The 24436-nt window shown below is 41.7% G+C and overlaps 1 protein-coding gene across 1 annotated transcript; it reads left to right on the top strand.

Annotated features, from left to right (window-relative positions):
• The first annotated feature begins 400 nt into the window (after window positions 1-400).
• On the top strand, window positions 401-7976 carry CNRIP1 (cannabinoid receptor interacting protein 1). The gene is given in 5 exon segments (XM_061356263.1): window positions 401-569; window positions 572-792; window positions 794-978; window positions 1666-1810; window positions 6472-7976. Coding segments are annotated over 5 exon segments (768 nt in total). The 5' UTR covers window positions 401-517; the 3' UTR covers window positions 6637-7976.
• Window positions 7977-24436: the final 16460 nt, after the last annotated feature.

Below are 24436 nucleotides of genomic sequence, written 5' to 3'. Positions count from 1 at the left end.
GAGGCCCCCAGAGCTGAATGCAGGAGTCCAGGTGGGGTCTCAGAATACTTAATTTGGCACAGCTCATTTCTTGTGGTATACATCCAATTAGCTACCCAAATTATCTTTAAGAATAATGATTTGTTAATAGTAAAGCTACTAGCAATGCTTTTAATTTTGTTAAGTGTTTGCGATCAAAGTGATTCTAAAAACCACCCCAATAGAAACATTAGACTAGATATTAACTGTTAACTTTAGGGAGCAAGAAACCGACAGTCTAGGCATGGTGGCTCACAAAAACCTTTTGCCACACAGGGACCGAAGAGCCACAAACCCACGTCTTTGCCCTGCTCCGGCCGGTGGCGCTCCCGGCCCGCGCCGCTGTCCGCGCCCGTGGTGCTGAACGGCGCCGCTGGGTCTTGCCAGAGTCCCTCGTGCTCCCTCCGAGAAGAACGGCGGGATTACGGCTGCAGTAATTGCGGCCGGATTAACTCCCTGGAAACCGGCTGCAATCGCAGCAGCTGCAAATATCCCCACAATGTGGGATATGGAGCGGGGAGGGGGGCGCATCCACCGCCCAGATGCTGCGTCGCTACTGGGGGAGGGAAAACACAAATATATATCATCCGCTGCTTTTGGGAAGGGCTGGGCCGGCGGGGATCAGGCAGCCCCTCCTCTTCCTCCTCCCTCCTCCTCTTCCTCTCCCTCGCAGCCTCGCTCTGCTGTTCCCGCCAGCCGCATTCCGCGGAGGGGGCGACAGGGGCGCAGATCTCGCACTCCCCCCGTCCCCGTCCCCCCCCCCCCCCGCCGGTGACAAGCGATGGGCGACATCCCCGGCCTCGTGAAAATCAGCGTCTCCCTCAAAATCCAGCCCAACGACGGGGCGGTGTATTTCAAGGTGGACGGGCAGCGCTTCGGCCAGAACCGCACCATCAAGCTGCTGACCGGAGCCAAGTACAAGATCGAGGTGGTCCTGCGGCCCGGCACCGTCCAGGCCACGTAAGTCCGTGCTCGGGGCGGCTCCCCCGGCCCTCCCTTCCCCGCTGCTTTATTTTTAGAGGTTTAATGTTTTTTCCTGGCAGGCTGACAGCGCGGGGTTCCCGTGATTTCTCCCTCCCTGCCTTTTTGCTTTGGTGGCCCTGTTCCTCAGTCCCTGGCCAGCTGTTCCTAGTGCTCTGGATCAGGAGAGAGGCCATGTTTGGGAGTCGCTTCCTCCCCTCTTCATCTGCTCCCCAGAGCTCTTTCAAGTCCAGCTCCTTTTCTCCCTCCTTCCCCACGATTTGCCCTGGAGACAGAGGGAAGAGGCCCCTCTGGCCCTGCATGTCAGGATACACCTAAGCCTTTGCTGCAGCATGGCAAAGCAGAGACAGGGACCAGGGAGGATGCAGGTGGGGAGCCAGCTCCAGGTGGAGGGGCAGCCCTGAAGAAGGGATTTGACTAACCTCTTCCCAGCTACTCGAGATCAGATCCCTCCTGCCTTTCCTTTTGACATCTTCCCTGGAGGACTGCAAAGCCCTGACATTTTTCAGGAGCCCCAGTGAGTCAGCAGCACCCGCAGGCCTGCTAAAATCCCTGAGGCATCCCCCGGCACAGAGCCTGCCAGGCTGCAAGCCCACATGCTGGCTCCAAGCTGCCAAGGAAGGGGGGTGCATGGCTGCTGAAAGGCTGGATCCCATCTCTTTGCAGGACTATGGGCATCGGCGGTGTTAATGTCCCACTGGAGGAGAAATCAAGGGATGCACAAGTGGTCTCTTACACAGGGATCTACGACACAGAAGGGGTGCCCCATACCAAGAGTGGGGAGAGACAGCCCATCCAGGTCAACATGCAGGTATGTGGTTCCCCAGACATGGCATGGGAAGACAAGGGACAGCAGCAGGGGGCTGACTCCCAGAGAGAGGTGTGGAGGTGAAATATTCCAGGACACAGTCTGATCACAGCTGCTGCCTCCTGTTTAGTTTGTGTCAGTAAGACTGCTGATCAGAATAGAGCTAAAAAACACAAGCCCTGCTTCCCAAGGGGAAGCCAAGAGAGGCCAGGAAACAGGAGGGGGATTTCTAGAGACCTGCAAAGCCCTTTCAGGTGCTGTAGCAGGAAGAAATGTGAGCTGAACCTCTCGCCTCTTCTGCAGGACACTACAGACATCAGGCAGCTCCCACCAAGATCCCTGGCTAGGAACCCAATCCCAAGCCCTTGGCATACAGGGACCTCCCTTTTGCCTGCCAGCACCACCAAGTATTTTGAAGCAGAGCCTGCCCTAAGCACAAGGGGTGACTAGTACCTTCCACCTCTCATCTGCAGGATGCCTGTGGACACACCAGAGGCTGAAAGCATGTGTGAAAACAAACCCAGGGCTGGCTTCTCCCTTTCCCCATATCATTCCATTATCACATTATCTCTGCACCCACAAACAAGTTCTTATTCAAATGGCTCCTCACCCCAAGCTTAAAGAGAAGCTCCAAGGGCCAGAATTGGTATATGCCATGGCCGCAAAGTGAGATGACAAAAGCTCCAGCCTGTAACGTGGCAGAGTTGACAGAAGACAGGAACAGCAGCAGGCAGATTTCCATAGCACTCTGGCTGGTATGCTCGGGGTGCAGAGGGAGGTCTGTCTTGTCTGTCTTTGGTTTGCTTGTTTGGGTTTTTTCCCCTTTTCCTGATTACAGTTTTGAGGGATTCTTGCTGTTTATTCTTTGCCTACTGTACCAAAAAGGGGAAATGGAGCAATAAGCTATCTTCATCCAAAGCTGTCTTAACGGTCTGTTTCAACTCTCATAAGTTAGGACATTGCCAAGCCCACCAGATTTCAGCTTTTTCTCACATTTGGTCACTGCATGGAAGATCTCATCTTGATCTTTTATCTTCACTATTTTTTTCTGCGGCCATCATTTAGCACGGCAGTCCCCCTCTTAAGAACTGTAACGTTTCTATTTGGTGTTTCTAATAATTACAGCGCACCTAACTTAATTGTGGAGACCCACATCACATTAGCAGTTACTACTTCAGAATCTTAGGTTAATAAGACTACCCTGAAGTATCTGTCCAGGTTAATCATTTTTACGTACAGTCACCTCTTTTTAACATCCAGGAAAACCTAACACTCAATATGACTCCTCAGCCATCGGAACAGGGCTGCTGGATGCCACTGATGACTGCAGTTAAATTTCACAGTCCTTATACCAGGAGGTGAAAGGGCAGCGCTCCCTAAAACCCAGCTGCTTTGACTAAGGCATCCCTATTGTGATAGCCACATTTAACCTTAAGTGAAACACTCACATGAACCCTAAAAATCTGGATGTTTAACTTTTCTTACAGAGAAAAGCAAGTCAAATCACAAATAAAGCAATTCTAAGAAATGCAAGGAGGGTCTGATTTACACATACAAGCTCTGAGGTGTTTTGTTGCAGCATCAGAATGCAAAGCCATGTTATTTGCCCAAACAGTTGCTTCTACAAATCAAATCCTGGGATATTAACCATGATGCTAATAGGATTTTCAAGCATTAAGCAGGTCCTCAACCCTTTTTAGGATCTGATCTTCATAGATAGGTTCTTCAGTGCTTAATCAGGATGTCCACAATCGTTACTTTTATGTATTAAATATAGGCATCTCAACTGGGATTTACATGTTTTAACTCATCATTTAGGTGCTAGACAGAGCTGTAACAGATTTAGGCAACCAGTGTCAGATACCCCAGTCCAAAAGCTGCTTCTAATACCTAGTTCCAGATTCTTCAAAACTGGGCTTATTACATATGGCTTTAAAATTTCCTACTTCTTTCAACTATGAGGAACTTCTGCCTCCACTTCCTTTTCTAGAACTGGCAGGATCCTGGTACATCCTAGGGAGATAAGGATACTATTTAAGGCATAAAATCTGAACTCACATTAGAAACAGACTGTGAGGTCAGTCCTGCAGTTAAGCACTGGTTTGACACTCCTGAAAGACACAATGTCCATAAAGGCCCATAAAAATTTATTTTCCAACTGCTTTAAAACTTCAAACAAATAATTTGTGTTCCTTCTTCAGCTGGGTGGTAGACAACTTGCCTGCTACAGCCATAGTGTATACATGTAAAACAACAATCCTGCTTCTGAATTCCAGAATCTGAGGATGCATTTCTATTACATGAATGCTCAGTTATGCTCACTATCCAGAAACTGCTAAATTCTCTAGCAAATGGTGTAAACTTATTTAGAAACCTCTCATTTTATTCTCAGCCAGACTAGTCTCAGATTGAATAAACAAGCTAAACCTCTATTCCCAGTAATAAGTACTCATCAAATCATCCTAGCATGCAGATTCAGAGGGAATGATTAACTGTTCACACCTATACTGCTGGATGAGAGAGAATAGCAGACAGGGAAGTAAGCCTGACCTACAAGTAGGGCCATGCCTCCTCTCTGACAAAGCCCATATACAGGCCCAGTGGAGGAGCCAGGATTTAGCTGCAGGAGTCATGGGAATTCAGGGAACTCTGAGGATGCAGAATGTTCAGGATACCACAGAGCTGCTGCATCTGCTAAGCACTGGGTTTGGGGGAAGGCACAGGGTAGTAGAAAATCCCTGCAGTTAATTCGTTCCTTCTCCAGGAAATCCACAGCAAACCACTCAGGGTAGCTCAGCAAAACTGGGTCATTGGAGGAATACAGAATTTGTTTCCCTCCTCTCGTTGAAATTCAGATCCTTCATACGTTAACAAAATGAAATGCTCTTCTTGTATCATACCACCTTCTACAAATGCTACTAGAAATGCCTTTCATTCCTCAGTTTCCACACTGAGGTTGGCTGATGCTTCTCTCTGACAATCTCTCTTTCCGGATTGTGCACCATAATATCCAATGCGCTTAACTTTTACTCTTGCATTATGAGTGTATCAGGATTACTATCAAACAAACAAACAAAACAACCAACCCCAAACCTTAATGAAGGTTTTAGTTGCTGGGAGAGATAAAATAGCCTGTCTTTTGACAAAGACATCTGATTCTGTCTTTGTCAAATGAAAGAGCAGAAATATTTCAGATATTCCTTTAAGGTAACACTTGGAACTGGAGCCAAATAAAAACTTTCCCCTAACAGCACACAATTCTTGCTGTTGCCAAGGCTAAATTTAACTTACCACAGTGGGCTGGGGAAGGTTTAAAGCAATGGCCATTACACAGCAGCAGCTTACAAACCACATATTGAATTAAAAAAAAAAACCCAGTAAACTACATGTCCTCCTGAGAAAACTGGATAGAGAAGACTGCTTATAACTCAGGAAGAGTCACTGTATAAAAGGGCTTTCATACAGACTTTGTAAGTGGGATTGTAATAGGCAGATGATTGAAGGTCAGCTCCCAGGCACATGACGGGAATGGAAAACAATCAAGTGAAGGAGCTGTCATTAAAATGAGTGATGGAAATATTTAAAAGGAAAAAATGTTGAAGAACAGTGCTGTTCAGTAGCACTGAATTCACATCTAGTATCTAACAACATAACACAATCAAGCCATGCTACTGGGACCAACCGCAATACATACAGGCTTCACACGCACACTACAGATTCTCTGCAACTTCCCGAGGCACAGAAACTCAAATTCTGCAGCAGCATTATAACTGAAATCATAATCTATCCTTGAAATCCTCACAAGGTTTTCCCGATGATGTAAAGGTGTCCAGCAGTGCCTTAAAATAAAAAGGGGAGATTTCTGTTCTGCAAAATTTACTAGAGCCATAATCTCATTCACTCCAAAGTTGCAAATCCAATAAGACAACTTACAGACAATGTCTCACTACTTCTTCACTGTACTAGACACTTATCTGCTAAACACGCTGATTATCTCCTTCCTAGCTTCTGTTACTCATACCTCAGTTTGGAAAGTGCACTATCACAGTACAGCTAGCAATTACAGAAATGCACAAATAACTTCTTTTGCTTGTTTCATGTAAAACCTGGAACAGAATCCCAGGCAAAGAGTAAGTGGTCTAATAGCAGCATGTCTTAGTCAAGATACTGCTAACACAAGGCTACAAAATACAGGGGCATTAAAGATTTCAGATTAAGCAAAAGAAGGAGCAGCCTCTAGGTATGGTATAAAGGTGAAGTGATGGCATATATCCCTACAGATTGCTGCTACATGGTCTACAGTATATACAGGCCACTTGAAGATCATTGGGCCAACTACTGCTGAGTCATCCTAAGGATTATGGCTTTGATTCTTGCTGTTAGTAACATTTATCCATGTGGGACCTTGAACATTTTTACTGTCATGCCTTTCCAGATGCAAGTGCAAGCAGATAGTACCTGGAGAATCTGATCCTTCATGGTTTATGTATGCCTCACCATAAAAGACTTTATGACTGCTAGAGCAGGCTTTACAGATCTGATTTATTGAGTTGAGGAACAATAACTCTTACATCAGCTGTTTTATGGTCCACAGTTTCATTAAGAGAGAGAGAAACCAACAAAATAATCAGCTCACTAACACTGATATTCCCTCTTCCTTGCAGTTTAACGACATTGGTGTTTTTGAAACAGTCTGGCAAGTCAAATTCTACAACTACCACAAGCGGGATCATTGCCAATGGGGTAACAGTTTTGGCTGCATTGAGTACGAATGCAAACCAAATGAAACACGCAGTCTTATGTGGATCAATAAAGAGACCTTCCGCTGAAGAGTCTAGCACTGGCTTAAAATAAAAAGGGGAGAATTCAGATTCACACTGAAGAGATGTGAAACCAGTACTGCTGGACAATCTCCCTAAAGAGGAATCTACCTTTTTAAACCAGCAAGAAGTCTTAACAAAGGCGTACTGTAACATTGCTTTGTTCCGTAAGGTTCCAACAACTATGTTGTATATACAGGTGGTGTCACTAAAATCTTTGCCTATTACTGTATATTAAGTTTACCATGGCAACATTCTTTACCTGTCATCCTGAGAATCCTGAAAGTTCATGGTAAAGAATATTTGATAGCTGGGTAGGAAGTCGTACCCTCGTAATAGCGTCATAAGTATCTGGATTATTCCCACTAAATGGTTTCAGTAGACATAACTCTTGCAAAGTGTTTTGCTTTATTGCTTAGAAATTGGATGCAACATCACCTGGGTGATTTCTGTATTTGCATTTGTGTTTGCTCCTAAATTGGTGTGCTCCTTCAAGCATTTTGTCGTACATGTCATCCCAGTGGACAGCAAAATGTGCAAACTATGGATATTTGTAGGTTTAGCTAAATGGCAGCTATTGCACTGTTGATATTGTGCTTTCATACCAAGGAACTTGGAAACTCATTCTTCCTTTTGGTAAGTGCTGTTACGATATTTTGTGAAGTTTGCTAATTTACCAAATGTCTCAAGATAGGATTCTTTGTTAAGTTTCACAGTCTCTGAAATAGTTTTAGGAAACTGTATAAAATATGCTAACCTGAATGAAGGAAAAGCAATAAACCAGCTATGGTATCAGACACCTAACAACATGGCTAGTTTCTCTCTTAAGATCATACAGTATATTCCTGAAAGATGCAGCAACCATACTTTATTTAGTTCTTAAATTAAGAGTTCTGGTAGTAATCTTCATTTTTGTTTTAAACACACATTGCTCAAACAGTTAAATCCTACAGATTGACTTTTTTCAAGCCTGGCCACTGCATTATACCCAAAATCAACAGGATTTCTGACCAACAAACACTTAACAGTGTGAAGAGCACAGATCCCATGCATGTTTATACATGCACTGCAGTCTTTCAAATAAAGATAAGCATGTAAGCATTTGCATGGTTATGACTAAAGGTGCTACATAAACACTAGATCAGTGTTTAACACATACAACAAAAAATAAACGTATCTTTTATTTCAGTAAATAAAAGCAGGGAAAAAAGTACACTCTCCCATCCCCAACTTGGGCTGAAGCTGTCAGTTCTTGTACATCTGTGATTCCCTTTGTGAATAATTTGTAAATTGTGTATGTAAATGGTTACCATTACTTTTGATCTTTGTAATAAAGGACATAAACAATTTCTTCTCTAGTATGACATTATAAATGAATTGAAAATACTATATCAAGAAAGTCACTGGTTTTAGAAAGTCAGACAGGAGAGGGTTCATAGTCAGTGCTGTCTGAGAATCCAGTCCAAAGCACGCATGTTCTTTATCCAAAGTCTTTAGGAAATACAGTTTCAGTGTGTTAGAATACAGACAGTTAATGTGGTAACATTCAATAGAGCTTATTGATAAAATGCAGCTGAATTTTATTACACTAACATGTTTGGAAGGTACCAAATTAGAACACAAGTAATATACCAAATATGTATTTTCTTTAGTTGAATTATTAATCAAAAAGCTTGACCATTTACAGATTTCTACAGACAGAAGAACCTGACAGTAGCACTGTTGTAAGACACCACTGGATCAGGTTGCTACCCAGCCGTATCTCTGCTCTGAGGCAATATTACACAGGCAAATTTCACTGTGATGAAATTCTAGAAGTAATCTATGTTAACGTCTTTCCTAGGCCTTTCCTAGATTACAGGAAGTGATTACTAAGTGAACTGATTAAATTCAAATGAAATCTGTACTTCAGACAGAAGTGTTATTGCCAGCACTTCAGCAGAAGTTCCAGATAAGAGGCTTAAATGATACCAAGCTTCCAGCTGTCAATCAATTCTAGCTCTGCACTACTAGAAAGAAATTGTATTCTGCAACAACTGGCATACTTAGGGTTCTGTGAAACCAAAAATGGTTTGGGTTAGAAGGGATCTTGAAGATCATCTAGTTAAATGTCCTTGCCCTTCCACTAGACCAGATTGCTCAAAGCTCCATCCAACCTGGCCTTGAACACTTCCAGGGATGGGCAGCCACAGCTTCTCTGGGCAACCTAATTTTGGTTCTACACATGAACTGAAAGCACATCAGCAAGAAATATGTATGATAATAAATTAACAGAGAAGCTTCTACCCTAGTGAAATTAAAATGTGTAAGACAAGCCTTCACTTTGAGCTCTGCTGCTTTGACCTATAACGTCCTAGCTCTCCAGCATTTGAGAAACATTAAAATGAATAAATCTGTTCTGGCATGAGAAGGGCTGTTAGCTGGGAAACACACTTTTTCCATGGTAAATACTCATGCCCATATTAATGCCAAATAGGGCAGCTCCTTTATGTCCTAGCAAGTCTTGTAGCAATTCAGTTCAGAGGGTGGTCAAGAAAGAGCCTGGAGATGGAGTGAGTTGTTTTCAAAAGGACAGAAAGAACAGCGAGACCACTTGTTTCTTGGAGGCTCCATATCCTGAGACTGAAAGTGATTGTAGCACCCCTTCTACAAACAGTGGCAGTGATAAAAAGGATGAGGACTGGTTAACAGTTTATCTTGGGTCAGGTGAAATGGCATTGATCAGCTGTTAGACCCTTCTCCCCTAGATAAGGTTTAAGCATACAGAAATGTGGCTTGATGGCCTTACATCATTCCTAAACAGATTATTCAAGTGGTGTTTGTTGAGTATTCATACCACTAGTGCTGATACTTGGCACACGTAAAGCAAACTATCCCCATCGATCTCACCTTGCACAAGTGCTTTGCTAACAAAGCAAACATTTGCTCCTAGTAAAAGTGATGCCAGACTTCAGCAGTTCCCTGGAAAGTAATTGTTTGATTTTCTTTCATGCAGGACAACTCTGGTAAATATTCATAGAGCCTGAGTCACTAAAAAACTGTTGCTGTGACAGTTGGATGCATTATTCCATCAGCAGCATTTAATCTCCAGACAACTTTGTTCTTTACACAGCTTTTTCTAAGTAGTATTTCATTTTTAGTACTGAATTCCAAAATTCAGAACAGGACATAATACACTAAGCTTAAGTATATATTTATTCATTACAATGTCAGAAAGTGCTGAAAATGTGTCAATCCATTGAAAACACGAGACACTCATATCTGAAGGTTTTATCCGTGAAAGGCTTCAAGATTTTTCTCATGCAGCATTCCAGCTTTCATTTTCATAAGAAAGATTGAAACAAAGACACGAAGTCTTTCAGAGTCACATTTTCATCTGTATTTAGGTAGCAGTTAACACTTTCAGACTGCTGAGTAACAGGATCCAAAAGCAAGTTATTAGTAATGATTATTACAGTTGTGATCATGCACAGGGCTTATATCATTAGAGTTTGCACAAGACTTTGCGTTTAGTGCAGCCACTACAGGCTTTGGTATCTCCCACCAGCGGACTGCATCTGAAAAAGAAATAATACTGCTGAAGTCTCCATGCCCTGCTAACACAAGGTAGGGAGGTTTCACTGGCTTCAGCTGAGGTTCCATCCATTGGTTTGCAGATGCAGAGTGACCCGTGCAGATGTCAGACTAGCAGAGTATCAGAAAACCTCATCTGTTAAATTCTTCCTATAAAAGATGTTAACAGAACTTCTCTATGATGAACCTGAGTTTTATAATGCAAGGCTCTCACGTGCCAGCAGAGGTTGGTTTCCATTTGGTCAAGAGTTCCTGCCTCACTTGCTATGTAAAATTTTGATGTGTGTGCCAAGCTGAACAGTTCTATACTTCCAGAGTCTCCTTGTGAAGCTTTGATTAAATAAGGATATGGCATCTTGTAAATGTTAACCTTTTTGAGATCTGAAACAAGTGCTTTGGCTTCCAGAATTCAAAGCATTGAATTAATAGCTGTGTCAACCCTGCAGCACAAAGCAGCAGTATAATGAGTCTTACAACATTCATGTTTTCCCTTAGCTCTACAAAGCTCACAAGCAATGATTGGAAAGTCCCCTTAATGCAGCTAATCCAGATCTCTGGCTAGGAGAGACAGGCACTCCTGCTCATGGGCCTTCCCTGCTGCATTCCTGGCAGCTTTTGCCAGATTTCCTTGGACTGCTTCCTTTTCCCCTCTCTCTGAGACCAGCATTTAAAGCTTCAGATCCCTGTGAGCCCTGGCTTTCAGCCTTAGTAACACAAGACTGCATCAACCCAGGAAGAGGGAAACCAGCCCTCTCTGCATCATTTTCTCTGTTCCTACTTCAAGTCATTATTTCTCTTATTAGTCAACACAGTTTAGTTCTGTGCACTCAGGAAGGTTAATCCCATGAATGACCTTACACATTACATATAATCTTGTCTACCTCTTTCTGCAGAAGAAATTCACAGAGATTCCAACTGTATCCCAACTATAAATAAGAAAAAAAATGAGCAGTTGCCAAAAATATAAAGAAGTAAATTTGGACAGAAGGCACTGCTGACTGTCAGTGGTGGAGGTGCCACAGCCATTACAGTGCTGAAGAACTCAATCACAAAGATTGTTTCCATAGTCCTCTAACACTCACTGAATTTCTCTGTAGAAGTACACACAAGTGAAGAACCATTAAGTTCTCCCACTGCAATCATTGGAGGTTGTAATCTTTTGACCTGCAGTGAGTTGCACTGCTCAGGTATGAGTATATAGATACAAACAGAACTCCATTAGAGACAAGGCTTAAAAGTAATGCCAGCTTTTAAATCAATGTTGGTGCCCAAAATATTCAATTAAAAATATGTAATTCATAACATGTGCTGTTATTAGTTAGCATTGACAAAGTGTAAGGCTTTGATATTCTGTTTTTCCTCAATGCTGCATATATAAATGCTTCATACACGAACTGTAGTGCCTTTGTTTTCCTCCCCCAGAGAACAGACACTCCTACTCCCTTTATCCCACATAGCAAGGCACAGCCTGGTATTCCATCCGGTAACTTCTGTAGCCTCCAAACCACCCTGAGAGAAGCAACAAATAAACTATCAGTTGATGAAGGCAAGAACCATATGACTGTGTTGGAGGTAAAATGGACCTTTTGCCCCTTCTCAGCACAGTAACTACAGGGTTAGGTGCCATCCTGCTGTTATGGGAGTGACTGTTGTAACAGGGTTGGTAGATCAACATCAATCTACAGTGTATGTGCTGCTGGGACCAAATGTTCTTAGAAGCTTGAACTGCATCATTATGAGTTTAATGTGAACCCCAGAGGGCCCTGTCTGCAGAGAAGTGGCAACAGCATGCAACAGTATCACAACATACACTATTTTCTGACTAGGATAGCACTCTTCTCAAATCTAAGTTGCTATGCCAACAGATTCACCTAAGATACTTCCACATTTCAGACTTACTGTAATGAAAAAGCCCTGGCCAATTCTATGTATAGAATGTATAGTCTAAAGTTGGTGCTTTCTTTTCATTTTGTGGCTTTTGGGGGTTATTTTTCTGTTTGCTTGTTTTTAATTAACAGATTATTTTAGTCCATCTCCTTCTTACCTTCTGGGCTTTTATTAAAAGTCATAGAAATGAAAGATTAAATGAGGTTATGGTCCTAAGGATGCTTTGAAAAAGCAGGCTGGCTCTACCATATCTCAAATCAGTTATGAGTTACCTGCTGTGTAGCCCCTTAGATGCAGAATTCCTGGAGGAGGAGAAGGAGGATTTAGTGCAATCTGCACCAGATAATTCAAACCCCTGCTTTAAATTCCTGCAAAAACACCAGACCATTTCTCTGCAATTATTTTATCCATGGTCTACAGATTTTCAAACAAGACTTCATCTGAAGTGAGCAGGTACAAATTATTAGCCATTACAGTCAAGAATAAATGCCCAGCTCTGGTAAATTTTCTATATTTGAATAATTATTTCAATTCCCACTGCTCCAGTAAAAGAAAATTAACTGCTGAGGATTCAGGGTTTTGAAGCAATGTTCTTTCAGCTCACAATTGTTTCACAAAAATCACTGCCCTGTGAATATGAAAAACATAGTCAAACTTTTACTTTGCCTTTGTTCTCAGTAGTATATCACAGTGAACTGTGGAACTTACAGTGAACTGTAGACTAATTTCCTGTCCATCTCCTGTGGATTTTCTGGTGGTTTAATACTACGGTTCAACACATACCACAGCCCTTCTGTCATCATGGACTCTCTGTTCCGATATGTAATTTCATAAAATTCAAAGCAACTCAATTACAGGACCTTAGCCTCTCTTTCAGTTTTCATGGAAAACATTTAACATCGAGGGTGAAGACAAAATGTGCTCAACACTAGCTTCAATTCCTTAAGAAACCAGAATGGAACTGCCGGGAGGGGGGTGGGGAAAGCAGCAATCAAAAATACTCCAGGCAATCACTAGATGGTGCTACTTAGAGGAAATACAGAACGAAGGAACTTTAAGACCCAAGAGCCATCTGTAAGCTGGAAGCCCCATCGAAAAGACTCCCCCACACCCTTTGTAACTTCGTAGGCCACTTTTCCCACACAAACACACGACAGACTTGCAGGACCCGGTGAAACTCCTTAAATACAAACGCAACTCTCCTTCACTTGCTGAGTTTAATTCAAACTAGCACCTGAAGAGCAGCAGCCACTGAGAGCTCTGTGGTCCAAATGGAGATCAGAGACAGACTGACATCCAGGGAGCTCACACAGAACTGAACCTCTTGAGTAGGGCACTTCTACCAGCATCCCTCATCACCCTGACTTGAGCCTTCAGTGCATGCAGCCTCATGAGCAGTTTCTGCTTTCCCTCAAGTTCAGCAGCATTTCTTAACACGCACTATAGTATCATACAGACTATTCACTAAAGCTACAGAACCTTCACAGTTCTTATAAATGAAGACAACCAAACCTGACTTCACCATTACATGTCACAAGGAATTTGCCAAATCACGTTTCTGTAACCAAAGTTACATCAACGTTGCTGCGTGGTACAAGCTAGAACCCAGCTAGCTCTGAACAAGATTGTAATTCAGCATTTCACCAGTTAACAGGATTGCAACACCTAATGTCATTTTTCTGCAGTGGGTCAGCGCACTCTGTGCTGTCTCAGTCCTCTACCTGCCAAAGAATCTGAGTTGGTAAATTTAATCTCCACTGCAAGGCTAAATAATCTGTCTTTCCCCTCCTCTATCCTACCTCTCACCCCCCGTGCTTCATTCTTGGGGGAATAATATTAGCATTTATGGAAGTAAACACCTCAGGGTTCTGCTAATGTGCTAATGAGCTACAGCCTTCCACCTTCAGATCACAAGCATGAATCATATTCAGCTCAAAGGTAAAAATACTGTTTCTAGCAGAAATTTGATATCAAGCTGAATTCTAGTTCCAGCTCCTCCACAAATTCATCTTTATGCTTTTTGTGCAGTTGCGTTTTTCAAGTCAGACAGGGCTTTGAGTTCAGCTCTGACCCTCAACTGCAGCAATATAAAAAATAATTTTGATACAGATTGTCAGGATATACAGAACAAACCATTACATTCAGAAAAGAGAAAAACAATCGACTTTTTTTTTAAAGTTATGTAAATTCTATGACTCTAATTCACAGAAGCACCCAAAATACTTAGGTTTTTCAGCAAAGAACTACAGAAAGCAAAATCTGTATAAGTACAGAGCAATAGAATGGTTTGGGTTGGAGGAGACCTTGAAGATCATCTAGTTCCAACCCCCCTGCCATGGACAGAACACCTTCCATTAGACCAGGTTGCTCCAAGCCCTGTCCATCCTGGCCTTGGACACCACCAGGAATGGAGCAGCCACAGCTTCTCTGGGCAACCTGTGCCAGTGGTCTCACGACCTCCACAATGAAGAATGTTTTCCTCATGTCTAATCTAAATCTCCCCTCTGTCAGTTTCAAGCCATTCCCCCTTGTCCTGTCACTAAAGTACCCTTCTGCTTTAGACACCTTTGACACTAAAGGTTCCACTGTGGCCACATATTATTTAAATGATCCAATTTTGCTTACAGACCGCAAACAGCTACAACTGATACATATTAGAAATAAGTTATGCAAAATCTGAAGAACTTGCTTTGGGAACAATAACAGGGAGCACGCTTTTAAATTCCAGCCTCTGCAAACCCCTACAGGGCTTGTGCTCTTTTTTCTTGCTAATATAAAATCAGTCTTACGCCCCAACGGTGCTCATAGTCACTGCAGAGGTTCATCTCTTCCACAGGAGGGAGCTTTTCTCTTGCAAAGTTGACTGAATCTTTTGTAGTTCTCATTTTGGAAATGTGTAGGAGCTCTAAACAGTTCTGGAGTGCCCCACGCCTGACAGCTTCCACACAGTATTAGCAAAGTAGATTCAGAAAATGAAGAACACCCCCCAGAAAACAAAAGTTCAAGCACTTATACGATAAACCATTCTTGAACCTTTGTGTTGTATCACACTATTACTCCTCCCCCTCATGCAATTACTTACATGGAAGAAACTGAGAATGTCGAGTCCAACATCGTTTATATCCAGACGTATCTGACATATATAAACTTCACTCGTGACTGAAGGTAACAGCTACCCAGACAGTACTAGAAAAGAAACAATAAACCATGGCAATTCAAAGAACAGAACATCTTGAGAAGAGATCTGGCCTAACAGATAAAACAAATAACTGAATGCAAATTTGAAAATATATTTTAAAGGACACAAATGAAAGCAATTCTCTCTCTGGACAACCATTTATTAATGCAGCAAGTGACAGAAGCTTTACACTAGCGTCAGCCTGGATGGCTGCTTTTTCCTCAAGAAAGAGATCACTTCCATCATTCAAAATCCTGAAAGGGCCACACTTGGTCTGCAGCTCTGAGCTGCAATTTCTATCAAGGTAGCACTGTGCTGTCACCACATTTCACAGCTGCTACTTCCATTACTATATTTCCTTAGCACAAAATCACAAAATGCAGAGGTGACAAGCCAAGTGGGAGCAATGCTGAAGCTGTGCTGTTCTTGCTATCTAATAGCTGGAGGATTTCATACTCCCTACTGTCTTAAGTTCTAGTCCAGGGGTTATATCCTCCTCCTGATGTGTATAGCTAATTCCCATCATGAACAGTGGGAATAACACATGCACACAAAGGGGACAAGGAGCCTGTGAGGCCTGTTGTAAGTAGTAATTTCAAAGTATCAGGGTAAACATATTTTGCATGTGACAGCTGTTAAGCCTGGGCACCAGTTTCTCTAAAGAATGCATTATGGGTTTGTACACTCAAAGCACTACAAATACCCTACTAGCCTCATTTCTAGCTTTATACGAGGTTCAAGAATTGGTTCTGCTATGACTATCTAACTGCTACATATACAGATTTATACACATAGATCTAATCACAGATCAAAGCTCTGTGGAGAAAATGAGGTATAAAGGATTACGCAAAATACATCTTCTGCTCCAAAGATCTTACAATCTTGATGTATGACTAGCCACATAAAAAATAGCACATGCTGCTCCGAACTCCTTCCTCCTATTAAAGTCATAACTAAAAAAAAAATATTACAAGGCTTCCCTGTCTTCAATACTTGCTCTATTACTGCAAAGCCAACTATGGTATAAGCATGCAGGCTGTGTTTTGGCTTACACATGACCAACACTAGTAAAGGCAGATTCAGCTGCAGGCCATGGTCAGCTAAACAGAAGGCTAAATGTTGAGTTAGAGAAGTCAGCTCTGGTCTGATAACTCAGTGGTGTTAACTTTTCCTTAATCAAAGCCCAAGCTAATATTTTATTAAAAAAACACATCCAAACAACCTGCAGACCATGTCAGATCCCACTCTATGCTCAGGGTAGCTTTGCAGAACAAAACTTTCCCTGTTCACAGATAATTAACCCTGAAAAATGATCATGCTATATGGTAAATTTAAATTGCTAAATATTAATAATGAAACAAAACAGGCCAGAGAGTTTTGTTTGTTTAACACTTAATAAATCCCAGAGGGAAAAGGGACAGCTGTGTAAAGCTGCCTTAGTTGTCCCTTTTATTTTTTCATCACAATTATATCTGTTGCTGATGTTTCATAAACTGAAATGTCCAGAGAGTCTCCTGAAAGCTCAGTGTGAATGGTGATAAAGCCTGAACACACAAAGCAGGAAAAAAAGCATCCTCAGTGATACATTTTGGAAGGTAGCCAAGAGCATCTGGAAAGGTTAAATCTCCATAGGTCAAGTAAAAATCTTTACTGAGGAACACTGCATTTCAGCACTCATTTGACTTACTTTAAGTACAAGGACTTAAAGTGACTGACATCAAGTTTCACAGTAGGACTTGGAGCTTCAAAGACAATGTGTCAACATTTACACTCATTCCATTACTTCTGTTTCTCTAAGTAGATTTTTCCCCCCTACATTTGACAAGAAATTACGGATTTTTAAAGATCCTGAAAATAATCACTCTCTCACAACTGGAAACTGCCACTGAGAAACACAAAACACTGCAGTAGATTATACTGAAGATAAAGCAGCAAAGGGCAGAATACAAGGCATGTAATTAGAATTCAAGTCTGGGCAACAGGATTACTTGGTTTCCAGAATATTTTAACCAAAGCTAGATATCTAGATACATAGCTTGATTTTCAGAATTATAGAACCATAGAATAGGATAGTTAGGGTTGAAAAGGACCTTAAGATCATTGAGTTCCAACCTCCCTGCCATGGGCAGGGACACCTCACACTAAACCATGTCACCCAAGGCCTCATCCAACCTGGCTTTGAACACTGCCAGGGATGGAGCACTCACAACCTCCCTGGGCAACCCATTCCAGTACCTCACCACCCTAACAGGAAAGAATTTCTTCCTTATACCCAATATAAACTTCCCCTGTTTAAGTTTGAACCCGTTACCCCTTGTCCTTTCACTACAGTCCCTAATGAAGCGTCCCTCCTCAGCATCCCTACAGGCCCCCTTCAGATACTGGAAGGCTCCTATGAGGTCTCCACGCAGCCTTCTCTTCTCCAGGCTGAACAGCCCCAACTTTCCCAGCCGATCTTCATATGGGAGGTGCTCCAGTCCCCTGACCGTCCTCGTGGCCCTCCTATGGACTTGTTCCAACAGTTCCATGTCCTTTTTATGTTGAGGACACCAGAACTGCACACAATACTCCCAGTGAGGTCTCACAAGAGCAGAATAAAGGGGCAGGATCACCTCCTTCGACCTGCTGGTCACGCTCCTTTTGATGCAGCCCAGGATACGGTTGGCTTTCTGGGCTGCAAGCGCACACTGAAGCCAGCTCATGTTCATTTTCTCATCGACCAACACCCCCAAGTCCTTCTCTGCAGGGCTGTTCTGAATCTCTTCTCTGCCCAGCCTGTAGCTGTGTCTGGGATTGCTCCAACCCAGGTGTAGGACCTTTCACTTGGCATGGTTAAACTTCATGAGGTTGGCATCAGCCCACCTCACAAAGTGTGTCAAGGTCCCTCTGGATGGCATTCCTTCCCTCCAGCGTATCAACCGAACCACACAGCTTGGTGTCATCGGCAAACTTGCTGAGGGTGCACTCAATCCCACTGTCCATGTCAGCGACGAAGATGTTAAACAAGATTGCCAAGCATCTATCTGCTTTACTTGCTTTGAAAGAAAAAGGGACATCAGAAGCCTTAAATCTCAGACAATTCTGAAAAGGGAACAATTGCCCCTTGTTATGAAAAGCATTTCCTGGTAAAGATTAGAAAAACACATGCCAACTAACACCGCACCAAAACCTTTTCATTTTCAAGCATATTTAACGGCAGTGAAATATTTACACACAAAAAGTTCACTGGAAGTTTTGGATGCTTAATTTGTTTGATCTATAGCTGTAAATTTTGTAGCAGTGAATTTACGACAAAAACCTGGTTTGGTGAGAAGAGCTTTGCAGTTAGTATGTCATTACTAAGACCGTATATAACTAAATTATAGCCTACTTCTGTATCATGCCTGTAAAATTACTATGGATCGTAGACATAAAACTGAAACATCAAGTGTGGGGCTGTTGTTTTTCTTTCTAAGTATTGCTTTCTAACAAGATGAAGGGTTAAAATAATTATTTGCCTCCCTAAGGTCCTCTTGGCCTCAACCCTTTCTCTAGAAAAAAAGACATGGTAGGGTAGGATCTTTACCAAGCTACGTATCTGCTTATCCCTGAACATTTGAGTACCAGATCTTTTATCCCAATATGGTTCCTTTTTGTGCCACTCTTGCAGAAGAGGCACACTACAATTTTAACTAAAGAAAAGGGGATGTGACTGAAGAGTCCAACCGGTCTCAAGAGGGCATAATTTAACTCCTGCCTGGCACAGCGAGAACAAGAAGCAAGTGTAGAAAACCAGAACAGTTATCAGGATGTTTCTCCTTCAATTAGATTGCTATTTGATTGTGAAACTTGGACTTAGGCAACCACAGCGCCTCCAGCTTCAGGGCAAAGGCAATACATTTATTTGGACACATAGTTTTATAGAACACAAAACGCTCACAGGATGCCTGGATATTATTACAGCATGCATGATTCTTTACAGGAAGCATTTACAGAAAGCATTAAATACTTTTAAAAGAAGTTTTATGATCCAGTGTGGCATTAAGGTGTTTGACCTGCTTGATAAAAGACAGCATTTGCAACATCCCAGATTATGAACTGCAATTTCTGAGTAATGTGCATCTGTGAAATACCAATGGACACAAAAATGTTCTTTTTTTCCATACTCTGAAGACAACAAATAAGAGCCGAAGCCTGTAAAAGCACCTGCATTTAAGTAGAAGTGTAAATAGCTAAAAATTAGAATTCTCCACAAAAATATCTGATATTTAAGAGAAAAAAATAATTAGAAAGCATATGGACATCTTCACTGATACTTGAGACATACTGCTCCAAAGTGGAGCAGGTTTGCTGGCAGGACTTTTGACCCTGCAGGGTACCCACACTGGAGCAGTCTGTTCCTGGACTGTGCCCTGTAGAAGGAACCCACGCTGGAGCAGGAAAGAACTGCAGCCTGTGGGAAGAACTCACACTGAAGGAGTTCATGGAAGACTGTTTCCTGTGGGAGGGATCACATGCTGGAGCAGGGGAAGAGTGTGAGGAGTTCTCCCCTGAGGAGGAAGGAGCAGTAGAGACAATTTAGGATGAACTGACCAAAACCCCCATTCTCTGTCCCCCTGCACTGCTGGGGTGGAGACGGTAGAGAAATTGGGAGTAAGCCCATGAAGGAGGGAGGGGTGGGGGAAAGATGTTTAAAGATTCAACTGGTAAAAAACTAATTTTCCAAAGAGGAGTCTGTTTTGCCCATGGTGGTACTTGGTCAGTGATCTCTTCCTGTCCTTGTTTCAACCCAGAAGTATTTCATTGTATTTTCTTTCCCCTGTTCAGATGAGGAAGGGGAGTGACAGAACAGCTTTGGTGGGCACTTACCATCCACTCAGAATCAACCCACCACAGTAAGCACTGGAATTATTTCAAATTGCTTTTAATCATGTGTATGACAGGAAATAAAACTAAAACAAAAATAGATGAGCAAAAGTAAGTGACAGTAGGAAAAAGGGCTGAGTCAAGTTGTGGCAAGACTTCAGACCCCATCAGGTTCACACAAACCATGCTGAGTCAGGCCGTAACTCTACTGTATCTCCCAATTCCAATACTGTTCTGTAAACTTCTCGCATGTACTTGCAGCACACCATTCTCCCAAATACCAGTTGTCCCAACTTTTCAGGAACTGTAAACCTGGGGGGCAACAGCTGCCTATAGTACCAAAACCAAAGAAGTTCGGTTTCCTGGGCACTAATATTCCATGTTTGGTTGACTGGTCTTTAAGAAGTTGAAACCTTTTAACAATTGAAGCTTTTCATACAAATGGGACAATAAGGTGTTGGTCCTCTATGATTTTTTGGTGTTTAACAAAAATTAGGTAGATGTATCTTCTGTCCTGTAAGAATAATACAGAAATCCTTCTTCTCTGCATTACAGTCTATTTTCACACAGGGATCTTATTAGTTTGGAAAATTCTGCTGGTCAAATGCAGCTGATAATCACTGCAGACACCTTGTTCCTTAAAGCTAGCTAAAAAAGGCTTCCCAAGATGTTAACACAGTAACGCTACTTCCCTTGGCCACATTTTTTTTAAAGCTCAAGCAGTTACTGGCATTCCCACCAGCAAAGATGCAGCTGTCTACAAGATTTTAAAACAAAAAGGGGTGTGTGGGTGTGGATGTCTAATCCAAAACAGTTATAATCTAAGCTCCACTGCAGCTCACTGTTAAAATACCTTAACCCTCACCTGGAAGGACCACATTTAGCCTTTGTATCCATTCCCGAAGGAGTAACAGGACTTCAATGTTCCAAAAGCATTCTTTTCCACGACAGTGCCAGAAAGGTAAGATGCACAGTCCTTTTGGGAGGCTATCAGATCACTCAACCTGGCTAATGGATGAAAACCTTGCACAGTACAAACACCACATACTGAGAGCTGCAGACTCCAGTTTTCTTGTATTTATGATCTTTTTTTAAACAGTACTTGGAACACTCACAAGATGTTTTTATTAGAACTGCAGTCAAGGACACATCAGCTATAAAGAAACAGTAAAATTTAACTGCTGCCAACAACATTCTGCTTTGGTCTACAGTCAGTTTGAGCTTCTGCCCAACATCCACTTGCCATCAGACTCCCATACAGTGACACTAAGCTGCTTCGTCAAGAGTCTTAAGAGTTTATTTTGCTTTTACTGCGACTCTTCACTATGCAGTTGCACAGTAGTAAACATGACCTTAACATCGAGTGGAAGTTTGGCAACAACTTGATTGCAAATGTAATCTACAACGGCTACAGAAGTTAACCAAGCCAAAAGTAGAGTTACAGCTCTTAAAAACTCAAGACTATAAATGGTTATATAAAAATCACATTTCATGCTGGAGCTTGCTAGCGTGATTAGTAGTGCTGTGGTACACCTGCAATCATTTCTCTTTTCGCAAATATTGCAGAAGTAACACGGACACCCCACTACCTGACTATCTTCAGATGAGGTAACAGTGCAAGAAGAGTAATAAATCAGTGGTACCACTTGAAACATGTATTGTTAAACAAGTGAGCATGTCTCCATGGGATCAGGACCTTGGATGGTGAAGTGATGATCTAAAGTGTGCTGCAAAATAAAATGGCACCATAATTTTAAAAGCTCAAAATGAAAGCCTGGTTAATGTAGCAAATAAAAAGTAAAAGCTTCCATCAAGTTTTAAGAGAGATGTTTTAAAAGCTGATGCAGTAAAGTTTTGTAGTTATAAAACACATTCTATTGTAATGTTTTATAAGACAGAGGGAGCAGCTGAAAAAGGAATACGTCTGAGATGTATTTACAAATAGGCTACAAAAATAGCCAGCTACTCCCCTTGCTGATATTAAAAGAAAGCTGAAGTAAAAAGATGAGGCTTCTCTGAAAGCAATTATCTAGATAGAGATGAAAAGAAGATAAAACTGAAAATAGAGAGATGCAGTAAGTTGATTGTAACAGAGCTCCTGAAGTGAACATTCTGAGAAAGGACTGTGGCCACTTTTCAGAGGTGAGCATGTAAGAAGAGACATCAAATTACCACTCTTTTTAGCATTTTATTTTTTTACAACAGCACTTGGGTATAAGCAGTAAATATCCTTGCCTCAGGAATATGCTTCTAAAGTCACAAAACCACTTCAAAATTAATGCAGGTTAAATAATTTCCTCACTTACAATGGCTTAACTCCCAACCCAATACCTGGTTTTCAGTGATTTCAGCTACAACAGTCAGACCCTAAATAAGTAGCTTCAGCAGCAGTTTTGTAATCAAGCTTAATTTGTAGCTGTGCCTCCCCATGCTTATCACAATTGCACATTATCTACTCTCCCCAGTTCCTCACTAATGTTCATGCAATCACACGGTCAGCCAGATCAGAAGAATGATCTGGTGTACACTCATTTTTGGTGGGGGTATTTTTTCAGCCACATTAGCTCCCTGTTTCCACCACGCCTGCAGTCACTGAAATACAAGAGTGGCACAAGGGGGAGGTCAAGAAGGTGTAGCAAGGACTAGCTGTGCCTCAATCAGATGTGAAGCTGCACTCTGATACAGAAGTTCAGGCCTTGGCTCACTACAGTATTTGCAACCCTCTTCAGCAAAGCACACTGACTTGAGGCCTCAGTTACTATGGTGATGAGCATGGAATAAATGTTTATATATATATAATTTAATTCTCCCTTCAAGAAAGCAGCTGTCCTTCTCACAGACAGCTACTCTTTAACTAAACTGATGTAAAAAAGCATTAAAATTTTAAAGCTTAATATTCACTATTTTTCATTAGCAAGTTAATAATGATTTAAACCTATTGCAAAAACTAAAATAAAAGCACATGAAAAATTAGTGAATGAGAATCCCATCTCTTGTAACATCTAAACTGCTAAACTCCCTAGAGATGAAGTTAATGCTTGGTTTTATACATTTTAGGGCTTGCTTCAGAAAAACAGGAATGATTAATAAAACTCACTGTTTAACAAAGCTTAAGAAATAGTGAATAAAAAATTAAAGTGCAAGTCCTTTTCTTCTATGCAATAACTAAACTAAATCACCCCTACTTGTAGTATATATACAGTATTTCCTAACAATAAGCTTACTGTAAAAGCAGTAAGCCAATATAAACAAGTAAGTTTAGTCAAAATGCTTAGTTCATAAACTCATGAGTAGCTTACTTCCTTTTCAAAAGATTATGAATCACTAATTACTGTAAAACCATCTGCCACAAAGATGAATATTCTGCTTAGGGTTTTGGGGAAACCTTTGTCATAACATTTATATATAACTTGGACTTTTTTTTTGATTAAGCAAATCCAGTCCTAAAATATGATCACTAGCCATGCTCCTTAGCATCTAATGTTGCTTTAAATTTAAGGAATACTAAATTCAGAGTAGACAAGATGATTTCTTAGGATCAATGACTATAAAAAACAATGACAGAACTTAACCAAAGACTGGATTCCTCCCTGAAGAAAAACAAATAATTGGCAAAATGCAGCAGAAACATTGCCAGATGATGAGCTGCCTCATTCTTTCCACTATGATGCCATCTGTTGCCAGCTCTTTCCTGTCCACATGCAGTACACTCCCTCCAACTCTCAGCCTGACCCAGATGCAACCCTGGTCTCAAGTCTGATCATGAAATCCAGCTTTACTCACCCATTAGGTGTTAATAACTACACCTGTGGCTGGAGATGGTGCACTGGGGACAGTGGGAAAGAAAAGAGGCTTCTACTCCCAGCCATCTATTACAGTTCTCTTCACTCACTGAAGTTTTTCTCCCTTCTCCCCAGCCTACCAACACAGCTACACATTATTCACTCCCCAGCCCAACTGCCAGAATAATTAACTTCAGAAAAACTTTAAGTACGTGAAACATTTAAGCTAAGAGGGATAATAATTTAAGAACTGAGTTAGGAAGCAGCCACATGGAGATTAATGCAAGGAGATCATATGTGGGAAACTTCCAGTATGAAGGGCAAAGCCAACAGCATATACCCTTCTTTTACTGCAGCATGGAAGGAACCAATGTACACACCTGGTACCTATCCACACTCTTAAACCTAATGGTGAATCTTAACCCTAATAAAACCATTGAGTAACATTTAGTTATCCTTTACAGTTAGGCTGTAAATTCCCGCAAGGCAAAGACTTTGCTCTGTGCCTTGTACATACTGTTGATAACACAAGAGATAATAGGAA

This window comes from Neopsephotus bourkii, unplaced genomic scaffold, assembly GCF_033783945.1.
Source record: "Neopsephotus bourkii isolate Nb327-2 ecotype Australia unplaced genomic scaffold, CSIRO-AGI_Nbou_v1 NB_845, whole genome shotgun sequence".
Taxonomy (NCBI): Eukaryota; Metazoa; Chordata; class Aves; order Psittaciformes; family Psittacidae; genus Neopsephotus; species Neopsephotus bourkii.
This window is presented reverse-complemented; position numbering and strand designations above follow the sequence as displayed.